We start from the raw sequence: 12435 nt of genomic DNA on the forward strand, positions 1-12435 counted from the left end.
GGACGTAAACCATGCGACGCGGTTTCCCGTCACGACTCACCTCCGCCATAACTCCGCAACCGTAGGACCTACACCTACCTCATGTAAAAGCGTTCCGCCTTCATATTCGTCGCGTAGTTGCCGCGACATGTTACGCGTATAAGTATTTGGCCATGGGGGCGACCAATATCCAGGATGCAAAGCGTAAGTCCTTGGAGGAACCATACGATGAAGGCGGGAGGTAGTCGCGACCTGTTGCGTTCACATCTGCTAACTCAGAATCTACTGAGCACCTCCCGACTGCAGCGCACTCGCAAGCCAACCTGGGAAAAAATCGAACACCCTGGAGCCTACATCGACGTTAGGTCACCTACTTTGCATGTTCTCATGTTGATGTAGGCTCCAGAGTGTTCGGCTTTTTGTCACAGTTTATACAAACGAACTTCGCATAGGCCTTATACTAACGCTTGACAGTCCTGATCGAGTCCTCACGGGTAGTCGACCGAACGAGCGGTCTCAAAGACCTCATCCACATCCTCAAGCACAATCGCGGGAAGCCTAGTCTCGAGGCTCTTGGGAACAAATCATACCTAGCGCTATGCGAGACGCTTTTCCAGTGCCTCCACGATGGGCGCACCGCCTTCTTCCATGGTAAGACCAAGGCGACGAAGGCTGGTTCTACTGCGGCCCTCCTTCCCCTCTCGGCATCGGCCTTGCGTCACGTCATTGCCTCGGGCGTGCGGACCATCAAGAGCTCTACGGTCGAGATGATAATAGACACGATAATTGAGGTGCTTCCCGCCACGACTGGATTGGTTGAGCCGCTTCTGGAAGCTCTCCCAAAAACGCTGCGATCCCTCTTAGAGTACCAGCCCCACGTTGAGCGCCTGTCAAAGGAGTGCTGGGATGCTGCCGTCGATTTCTGCATCGAAACTCTGGCCGGCTTCTTCCAAGAGTCGCCCGCCGAAGGTGAGCCACAGAACAGCTGGAGCACTAATGTTTCAAGCCGCGCCCGCACTCCCCTTGAAGCCGACTTCACGTCCTCTAGAGCCTCTCCACGCTTGCCAGTGACCAAGACCAAGTCAACCCCTCCAGAGCACGTTCGCGCAACAGAAGACTTTGCCCATTGCCTGCATCATCTCGTCAAGGCTTCCAATGCGCCATTGCTAGACAAGGCTGACGCCGTTCTGGCTGTCTTACTAAAGTTCTTGCAACAGAGGACTACCCGTGGAAGTACGGGCGTGGCTGCCCTGGCCGCTGTCAACGCGGTCCTCGCACGCATCACGTTGCAATCTGTCGAATTGACCAAGCGTACGGTGCAAACATTGCTCCCGCTCCTCAAGCTTATGTGGTCCGAGGCTATCCTACGGGATGAGATTATGATCAGTCTGATATACACTGAGGCACACATTGCGAGCCTTCTCACTGACCCAGATGACGAAACCACCAGCTCTGATCTGGAAGGCCTCGTTGAGACCATGTATGGCGACTACCGACGCAGGCAAGAAACTACCGCGCACCAATACCTTGAAGAGGATCATCTCTGTTTTCGACACTTGGGGCCTGCTCGCAATGAGACTCATCCCCTGAACACATGCGCATTCTCCATGGAGACTGAACATCAGCGATATGAAGGACTATGGTCTACAGTATCCACCATTGCGCGGTTTTCATTCATGCTTGATGAGCGAAGAATGTCCATCGCCCACGACCGTAGCGACAGCGAAGAGAGCTTTAGCAAACGCGTTCGCATTACTCAATTATTCCCTGAATACCTTCGTCATGTGTCTGAGCCCAGATCGAATGCCAAGCGAGCAGCTCTACAGGTCGTTTCGTTCATGGTTCAGGAAGGACCATTTGACGAAGAGGAACTTCAATCGCTGTTGGAGAAGCTCACTTCATGCATCTCAGATGAGAACCCAGTACATTCAGTGTGGGCAATGATAGGTTTGGCAGGGTAGGCATATCATGACATTATACACAGCGGACGTGGCTGACGTTTGCGCAGAGCCGCGCTTCAACAATCAGCATCGCACTCAACCCTTCTTCCCTATTGGATCTCTGCTTGGCAAAGTGCATCTCGCGCAGTCACTTCCGTATCCATATCCCGCGCGGCATGTCATCTCATGGACGTACTCCTACGCCTGAACATCGTTCCCTTCTCAGCAGTGTCTGAGACTGTCCAGTCTCTGCTATTGTCGATAGAACTAAGCGGACCGGCTTTACTCACGGAGAGCAGCTCATCGCTACTCACCACCATTCTTCAGGAGCGAATCAAAGAAAACCCGACACATTTCAGTTCGACAGCTGAGCGGATCCTTAACTGGCTCCTCACCAAATGGACTCCCAGTAAGCGCTATCAAGCTTTTCCTGAAGCTGAATTGACATCATACAGGTCTATGGTCTGAACGGACATACTCGGCGCTGAATGCTCACCACTGCAACGCTCGTGATGTACTGCGCGTACTCTACACGTGCCTGGACGCACCCTACAGCCCGCCGGAGCCGGCCTCTTATCTTGTACTTGGACCTATTGGGCAAGCCCGAACGCAAATGGCGCGTTACAAAGACCTCGCACATTATCTCCTGCTTCTCCGACCTGTAAAGGATTTTGTAGCCAAGATCGAACAAGGACCGCGTCTCTCCTCCGATGAGCCCACAGGCGAACTCTCCTCCACGCAACTTGGAAGCAGGATCCTTGACTTCTGCGTATCCGAGCTCGAACGAGCCCAGCACCGTTGGAAGGATATGGCTTCGTCAAACATACAAGGCATCACCTCAGATATGATGCGCATCGTCACAAATCTGTGCATCGTCGCGCCAGCTGTTGCAGCTCTGAGCGACCCTGACGACCGCCGTGTGCGTACTCTCCGATCGTCCGCAGCTGCCCTGATCGAGTCTTTTGCCACTACACTGGCTAAGCCTCAGATGGAACAATACAAAGTCGATGCAGTCCTCGAGACCTGTGCAAAAGGTCTTCCTGACATCAGCTCTTCAAAGCGAGTGAGCTCTGGCGTATACGAATTGATAGGTATGGACCAGCTGGCTCAGCACTTACCCCGGGCTCTCCAGCAACGCAAAGAGGTCAAACAATCGTTCTACGCGGATGAGGATGACTTCATGGATGTGGACGACGAGCCTGACTCACAGATGACTGCTGGAGCCACAGTTCCCGATAACGACGTACCTCGACATGATGTGCAAGCAGAAACCGACCTATCTGCTCTGCGTGCATGTTGTCTAGCACACTTGCAGTTTATTTCGTCTCTGGCCAAACGCACTGAGTTGGAAACTGGAGCAGTACCCCCGGATTTCGTCGATTACCTCGTGTCTCTCTCGGAGAATGACCTGATTCGTTCGCGTCAATTCCTCCGTTCGGTATGGAACAGCAACCTGCAGATATCCAGGAACGACTGCCTCAATCTCCTCGAACGGTTCAGCGAAGCTCTTATCGATCCTCGTGCTCGTGAATACAACACCTCCGAAGTCGCCAACGGTATGCTTGTCGAGGTTCTGATTGGAACCACACTCGTTTGGCTACCTGATGCAACCGATCGCGAGGCTCAAGATCTTTACGACAACGTAGAGGCCCTGTATGTCTATTACGTCAAAGAGATGGAGAAATCGAAAGGAGGAGTCCGGCGTTCAGCAAACTTGCAGACAACGATAGCAGTCTTTCTACATGGCTTACTGAAGCATCATCCCGATTTTGCGCAAAATCGCAAGGTCCCATCAGTACGGACTAGCCTTTTCGAGCTGCTGTCAACAGGCGAAATGACTGTCAAATATCATATCGCGGAGCACTTGCCAAGAATGTTCGAAGATTTCGTTCTCTCCGAACACGACAAGATTTTGCAGGATGTCGATAGCAGCTTGCCTGGAGATGACGAAGGTCTTGAGGGCATAGCGGTTCGGTTGCTCGTCCTGTCGCGACTGGCATCCAGGTGGCATACGCTGCTGCGTCACAGCGTATATCGAATCTTCGCCACGGCAGGAACTATCGCAGGCGCTACCTACCACGCCGAACGATGCATCTTGAACGTGGCGCAGTCAAGAGGTCTCGGTGATTCACAAAGCCTATTCCGACTTTTTGCACCACAAGTCATATTCACCTGGCTCGACCGAGGCCAAAAGGTCGGCCGTATTCCTTTTACTATCTTCGGTTACGCGTCGCTTTCAGACCTTCTTCGTGACATTGAAGCCGAAGTGGTGGGCCAAGCCATAATGTTCGGGCGCAAGGATGAGGTAGAGTTTCTGGCTGACCATTTGGACATGTCAGCACAGGAGATGCTGTCGAGAAATATCGGCAAAGCAGCCGCATATACAATTGCATGGGACACTTGCAGGGGCTCCGCCCGTAACAAAGCCGACTCCAGCTTCGGCAACTTGCTGAAAGACATGGTTGGTAGCGACAAATACTATGGCCTGGTGCAGAAACATTTCCCTCAGGTGTTGGGCCACATGTTTCAAACCATCGATCACGAGGAACGTTTACCCAAGTCGCTGGAAAAGAAACCAGCCTTCAATCCCGCCGCTGCAGTTCTAGCCGAAATTGCCGAAATTGGTCAATCTGCACAAGGCCTTAACATAGGCATTGAGCCTTCGTTCTCCGCCTTCTATCTGCCTGATCAGCTGGAACGCTTGTGTAGACGGACGGGCGACAGACCGGCTGGCTTTTGGTCACCGAGCACATATACATATGTGATGCGCTCCCTGCTCGATCGCATCCACCCTGCTCTGGGCTCGCTGTATGCCCGGTCAATGATCAGGAAGATTCGAGTCATAGTTGCGCTGGCTGGGCCTGTAGCACATGAAGGGTACCCACTGCAAATGACGCTGCAGTCTTTGCGCCCTTTCCTCACCGATATGCAATGTGCTGAAGATACAGTTGGCATCATGCAGTATCTTTTTGAACACGGCGCACATTATCTCCGTCAACAGCTCAGCTTCGTTACAGGTATCGGCCTTTCGATTCTCATCTCTCTTCGAGTATTCCTAGGCTCCTCTCAGGATAGCACCACCCAACAATCCCAACATCTAGCGACTATGAATGCAGCCAACAGATTCCATGCTTGGCTTACTGAGTATCTCAAGGCCCACGCGCAGGCAATCACTGGTGTAGAGCGCACTTCCGCAATCAAAGCGTTCAAGCTCATCACCGCGACCGCTGCTCAAGTCAATGCCGAAGGCAACTCATTGCGAGGTAGTGAGGAGAGCAAGCTTCTTCTTGAGATACTGGACGACGCAAAGTCAGGACGCAAGTTGTTGAACAAAACATCACGCGATGTCGCATTGGACTTGCTTTGCCAGAACTTTGAGCCAGCTCCAAACGCCCGAGATGACGTCCTCGGCTTGGATCACGATGCTGCAGAGTATGCACCCCTAGTCTGGGAGTCGTGTCGCAGAAGCAAGGTCGGTGAAGGTTATTTGTTATGGACCGCACGGGTCCTGGGACGAGCATATAGCGCCTACGGAGAAGTGAAGCAAAGCTCTGCGCAGGCTCGCCCATGGGCATCGTCAGTGCAGACTTCCAAATCGGTTCCTGGGAAGTCATCACGAGAAGCTATTGTTAACGAGGTTATCGATCTATTCTACAGCGACGAACGAAATGAGGTCAGCCTTGCGGAGGATGCTGTACGACGCTTGATATCTCGATTGGTGCCTGACTCTCAGTACATGAGCGAGATGCATCGAGTTATTCCGGAGGCCATCGGTAAAGCCCTTGTGTACAAGCCCCCGGAGCCAGATACCACCTCGCATCCTGTGACGGATGGTCTTCACGAAGCCGTCTCACCTACACCGGTACAACCGGTATCTGACTGGATTAGAGACCTGACAATGGCACTATGCAGGGTTGCAATCGACGACCCCATCCTGGGGGCTCTTCCAGACTTGCTCCGCGGTATCAACCACATGGCGGAGAAGCTTCTGCCCTACATACTTCATCTCGTGCTACTTGACGAATATGAAGCGGAGCGCAATGTTCATGACATCGTATCGAAGGCGATGGCCACTTGGTTCCGCGATTGCAGCCCAGATACCGTACCGCACGTCCGCATCCTTATTCAATCCGTCCTCTACCTCCGAAGCCAACCAGTCCCCAAGGAGGTTACCAGAGTGGAGCGAGATAAATGGTTAGACGTCGACTATCTAGAGGCTTCACAAGCCGCGAACGACTGTGGCATGTTCAGGAGTGCGCTTTTGTTTGCGGAGACATCTTCTGGCCAGCCAATCATCAAGAGCAGCACCAGGAGATCGTCTGTTAGGGTCGACCCTCCAAAAGTGCCGCTGCAGCTCCAGCTTTCTATCTACAAGAACCTCGATGAGCCTGATTCGTTCTACGGTGTCGATCGGGGTTCCAGCTTGTTGTCAGTGCTAGATCGTCTCGACTACGAGGGTGACGGGGTAAAGAGTCTGCTCTTTCGTGGCGCTCGTCTAGACAGTCAAATGCGCCGGCGCAACGAGTTTGAGGCGGTAGACTCCCGAGGAACACTCAAATCTCTCATCATGTTGAACATGAACAGCCTTACGCACTCGTTACTCTCCAATGACCAGTTCCGCGATGCTGGAGACGACGTCGTTGAGAGTACGCTGCATACTGCGCGCAAACTGGGCCAATGGGATATCAAAGCGCCGGAAGTAAATCATACAGAGGCAAGCACTTTATTCAAAGCTTTCCAAGGGCTGCATTTTGCGAAGAGCGCTACAGAGGCTCAGGAGAATTTCGACCGCCAACTACAGGTGACAATGAACTTCCTGTGCGGAAAAGACACCTCATCAATATCAACGAAGACTCGCCTGCGCACGCTAGGGGCGCTCACAGAGGCAGACGAAGTAATTACAGCTGAACGTTCGGAGCATTTGCTAGATATCTGGGATCGCATGAAGGCTCGAGAGAAGTGGATGCGGGCTGGCGAGTAAGTATCGCTCAACCTTTCCAAGATCGTATACTTACCATCACTAGATTCAATGACGTGCGCCAGCTACTATCATGTCGTGAGACGCTTTTCAACGTTCTCGGTACAAATGCCGCTCTCGTCGACTCGCTGCACACCCGGACTGCGACCGTGCGAGGCATGGAGGTCGAGGCTCTAGTTTCATCGTCCAGTCTCTGCAGGAAGCATGGAGCACTGCAAGAGTCGCTCGCAAGTGTGACCTACCTCTCCGACATCGTACCGGAGTGCAAGGCTATAGGTCTTGACATTGAAGCCACAGCCCAGCATGAGGTAGCGAATGTGCTGTGGGAACAAGGTGAAACCGAGATCTCAATAAGGATGCGTCAACATCTCATCGACAACGCCGATTTCGACTCTCAGAACGTTGATCTCAGTTTGCCAGTATTGCTTGCTCGACTGGTAAGAATACCGAAGGGCTGCATACATCTCTCGACTAACAATACCAGGGACACCATCTTGCTGAAGCTCGCCTCGCCAAGCCAGATGCAATCATGAAAGAGTACCTAGAACCTGCCATCCGTGAGCTCAAAGGCCAGAAAGAGGGCTTGGGCCCAGGCCAAGTCTTCCACGAGTTTGCCCTCTTCTGCGACAAGCAACTTCAAAGTCCTGAAGCAGCGGAAGACATGAATCGTATCAAGACTGTGATGGATCGAAAGTTGCAAGAGTACCATGACTTCGCGAAGCTCTCGAAGACCGACAAGAGTAAAGGGATGCGCGAGACGTACCACCGAAACGCTCGTCGGGCGAAGACTTGGTACGACCTTGATAATGCGGAATATGAGAGGATGCGCAAGGGCCGCGAGCAATTTCTTCGCCAGTGTCTCGAAAACTATCTCTTGTCGCTTCTCGCCAGCGACGAGTACAATCACGACGCGCTTCGTGTGTTCTCCTTGTGGCTAGAATACTCCGATACGCCTCTGGCGAACCAAGCTGTGAAGGCATACCTCAAGGATGTGCCGAGCGGGAAGTTCGCCTTGCTGATGAACCAACTATCGTCGCGATTACAAGCCGAAGAGAACGACTTCCAGCATTTGCTGATGGAGCTGGTCTTCCGCATTTGCGTCGACCACCCATTCCATGGTAAGTCAAATCCCTGTACCACCCCATCCAAGGGAAAATCCGAACACCCTGGAGACTACATCAAAATGAAAACATGCGAAGTAGGGGGCCCACCGTCAATGTCGGCTCCAGGGTGTTCAGTTTTTCCCTTGTGTGGTACGGTTCGATAAGAGATGTGTTGCTGACTTCGTACACCAGGTATGCATCAGATCTTCGCGATTCAGATGAAGGTCGCCGCCACCTCTAGGGAAGATGTCGTTCGAGCCAAGGATGAATCTGCGAAGTCCCGCCAGAAAGCCGCAGGCGGCCTTGCGACGGCGCTCAGTACTGACAAGAGGGGTCGATCGTACTGGAGCTCGATCTTCCAGTCGAACGAGGTCTATCATCATCTTGCCATGTTCAAGGGTGAGAAAGAGAGTACTCAGCAAGGTCGTGAGTTACCCCTTGATAGGTACAAGGAGTCACGAGATTTGGTGAACAGGGTGCCGAAACTCAACGTACCCCCGGCTACTCTTCAGATTGAAGTTCGGCCGAACATGAACTACAGCGACTTGCCAAAGATCGCAGGCTTCAAATCGACCATGACGATTGCGAACGGACTCAGTGCGCCAAAGGTCATCACTGCTAAGGGCACAGATGGCAAACCGTACAAGCAACTGTTCAAATCCGGAAACGATGACCTACGCCAGGACGCAATCATGGAGCAAGTCTTCGATCAAGTATCGCGACTACTAAAGAATCACACCGCAACGCGTATTCGCAATCTCGGCATCCGCACATACAAAGTTCTACCACTATCAACACGTTCTGGCCTTATGGAGTTTGTGCAGAACACAATTCCGCTACACCTCTGGGTCATGCCAGCCCACGAAAAGTACTACCCAAGCGACTACAAGCCCGAGAAATGTCGCAAGGAGATTGGCGCATGCCAACAAGACTCACTGACCACCCGCGTCAAAGTATGGCAGAAGATTGCGGACAACTTCCACCCCGTGATGCGCTACTTCCTACTTGAGCGCTTCGAAGACCCAGACGAGTGGTTTGAACGGCGCCTGGCATATACGCGCTCTACCGCCGCCATCTCCATCCTTGGACACGTCCTCGGTCTCGGCGATCGCCATTGTCACAACATCCTCCTCGATGAGAAGTCCGGTGAGGTAGTACATATCGACCTCGGTGTGAGTTTCGAAGCTGGTCGCGTACTGCCAGTACCAGAAGTCGTGCCATTCCGACTAACGCGCGATTTGGTGGATGGCATGGGCTATACAAAGACCGAGGGTGTCTTCCGCCGTTGCTGCGAGTTTACCATGGACACGTTGCGCGAGGAGCGGGAGTCCATCATGACCCTCCTCAATGTCCTGCGATACGATCCTCTAGTCAACTGGAGCGTCACACCCACCAAAGCGAAGCGCATGCAGGAAGCCAACCAGGAAACGGGCGCAAACGGTACCGCTCGTTCAACGACTGTCGCACCGGGAGGTACACCCGCGCCATCGGGTCAATCGGCGGCCGAAGAGGCAGCAGCGGTCGCGCAGGAAGATAACAAGAAGAGGGAGAAGGAGGAACAGGCTGGTGAAGCAGGAAGGGCGCTTAGCGTCGTGGAGAAGAAGTTGAGCAAAACGCTCAGTACCAAGGCCACGGTGAATGAGCTCATACAGCAAGCTACAGATGAACGGAACTTGGCTGTGCTGTATATGGGTTGGGCGAGTTACGCATAGGCGACTACATGGGCTCTGCGCACGAGTATTATAGATATTTTAAGGTCATGCAGTCGGCATGCATGAATTTTCTTTTAAAGGTTCCACCGCATGCAACACGAAACCTGAACAGGGTTGCAGACTACATTGATGTCGACACGGACAAAGTAGGTGACCTGACGATGATGTAGGCTCCAGGGTGTTCAGTTTATCCCTAGGTCGACGTTGTTTCAAAATGTGACCACCGTATAGCCTGCAGCAGCGCAGATGGGCGCGTCGTTGCTGACGTTGCGTCCCCTCGCGTCTCGTCGCGTCTCCATCCTCCAAGACACCCACACCGCATGCACCCCAATTCGCTTCGTCGCGCATAACTTTCAAGTTTGTATTCATGTAGAGAATCGCTGATTTGACATTTTCCTTGTACGCAGACCACACTGAAATGCGCGGATGCCGCAGAGCTAATTTTTTTGCTCTTTGGGTGGTGCTTCTCAATTGCAAACTGGCTACTGTCTTGCAACACCACTCCGATTACAATGCCGCAACATGAATGTGTGTAAACAGCTGCAGTGTCATGTAGTCAAGAATATGGTGTTTTCCATTACTTCTGAGCTATCAATGTACGCCGTATACTACAAATGAGTGATCCAGAGGAAAGGCTGCAACGAGGCTGAACCTCCCAAACAGGCACATTTCGATATGGCGTGGATTACGGAGGCATACCCCGATTGCCCCGGCTGCGTCGACTGGCCTGCGAACGGCGTCTTACCTGCGTCTGAACAATGAACACGAAGCATTTGCTACATGCAGTGTGGAAGCAAGCATGCTACACATTTCGATGTTGCTACATTGCGCGGGCCAAGGAGTTTGCAACTCCGCAGACGCTCTCAGCAACAGCGTTTGTCCCACGCGCAAAGCGCGTCAGCATAGATGCCCACATCAAACAGCTCGCCCAGCGACGCGTCCCAAACAAGCAGTTCGAAGGAGAGGTATCGATCGCAGCCAAGCCATGCTCACAGCGACACTTCGCTGTGAACAGGGATGAAGACTTCAGCCCCCTGCAGATGGACCCAGTCGTCGACGTAATGACTCCCAACTAGTTAACTTTGCTTTAGCTGTTGATCGCGGTGGGAGGCCATATCGACGTTCGAAAATTTATTGCAGTCATGCTGATTGGCTGAATCTGCTGCTAGAGCGTGGTGGGTTAGTGATCTGCGGGTAGTCTGAGGCTAGAATCGGTTGGGTAAAGAGCGCTTTTCGTGCGTCATGCACGGAGGACTGCAGGATGCTGCACGTGAGACGTCTCGTTCAAGTAAGTTTTGAGAAGGTGTCGATGGCGGCAAAACTGTTCACGATAGTTCTTTGAGGTTCTAATTGTCCATGGTTACACAAGGATCGCAAGTTGCTCACGATCCAAGATGGCTCTGACAGCGATAATATGCTGCGAGTTTATTGTCCACAAGAATGTCGCTTTTGCGGACAGACTACCCCACACATTCCTATCGATGCAACATTTGAAGACGTGTAGATAGTAGGACGCAGTTTGCTCGCACCGCTCAGTTCGACACCGCCTCGAGGTTTGAGCCGCTTAATTGGTGAGATAGGTTGCAGATCCCCGCTCAGCCAACTTGCAGAACGAGTGTGTATTGCGGCGTTGTTCGCCAGCGTCAGGTCGTCACTGCTTGTTACAGGAACCTTGGGTTTGATGTAAACTACCGCTGATCTCTGGATCTCGCATTTTGTTCACAGGTAGCTGGGTTACGGGCGATTACTCCTAATGCTCCTCATGCAGTTCAGTTCAGTTCAAAAAAGCGTGGTAAAGAACAATACAGCCTAACATTTTCTCATTGTTTGGGTCTACATTCTTGAGGAAGCTGCTTTTGAATCGTCCCCAGAACAGTTTCGGGGGTATAGCCGATTGCAACTGAAGACGAACACACCTGCAGTGATCCATGGATGTTCCACGGTCGCTGCTGCCCTCCGAACAGATCCACCAATCGCCAAAGTCAATGACGACGGGTATCCACCCATCCTTCCACTTCAGGCAGGTTTACAGCAGCTGTAGATTGCCGCCAAGCCTGCGTTCGCGAAAGATTGCTTTCAGATTCCAGTCGACTTGATTGGCCCACCACAAGCCTCAAGTCCGAGACAGGCAGGTTTGATATTCACCGTCGAATGCTGCAGCAGCTTCAGCGATTTTTCGCTTTCACGGGATAACAGATCTGATTGGCCTGCCACAAGCGTGACGTCCGAGAGAGGCAACTTTGCGTATGCCATCGAATATAGCATCGAAAGCATAGCGATTTCTCGCTTTCGTTGACAGCATTCGATGGCACACTTCCTAGCGTCGTGTCCCAAAGAGGCAACTTCCAATCGACTGTTGAACGCCAGAGCGATTCTGCGTTTTGAGGAGATGAGCGGCCTGATTGGCCTCATGATATCATGTCCGAGACGGGCAAGTTTGGGATAGCCGTCGAAGGCACAGCGACACTTTGCTTTCACAGAGAGCACTGACCCACTGGCTAGATGGGCCCATGAATCCTAGCGTCAGTCCGCGACAGGCAGGTTCACGTTTACCGTGGAACGCTTCAGCGATTCTTTGCTTTGAAGAATTTGCCAGTCTAATTGGCTGGTCCATCGTAGGCGTCAGGTCCAAGAGAGGCAAGTTTACAACTGCTGTCGAAGCCACAGCGACTCTTTGCTTTCGCTGTGCCTTAGCGTCAGTCAGTACTCCTCTTCTAGGCACG

General features: G+C 52.5%; 1 protein-coding gene across 1 annotated transcript; it reads left to right on the top strand.

The window, feature by feature from the left end:
• Nucleotides 1-152: 152 nt before the first annotated feature.
• J4E78_002781 (uncharacterized protein) lies at nt 153-9712 on the top strand (the record flags this gene model as incomplete). The annotated part of the gene is made up of 7 exons (XM_049363426.1): nt 153-183; nt 454-1936; nt 1988-2328; nt 2375-6896; nt 6944-7334; nt 7382-8015; nt 8193-9712. The coding sequence occupies 7 exons, from the start codon at nt 153-155 to the stop codon at nt 9710-9712; spliced, it is 8922 nt and encodes a 2973-aa protein (XP_049224091.1).
• Between the last annotated feature and the right edge of the window lie 2723 nt (nt 9713-12435).

Source organism: Alternaria triticimaculans (genome assembly GCF_023758025.1).
Source record: "Alternaria triticimaculans strain BMP 0046 chromosome Unknown scaffold_3, whole genome shotgun sequence".
Taxonomy (NCBI): Eukaryota; Fungi; Ascomycota; class Dothideomycetes; order Pleosporales; family Pleosporaceae; genus Alternaria; species Alternaria triticimaculans.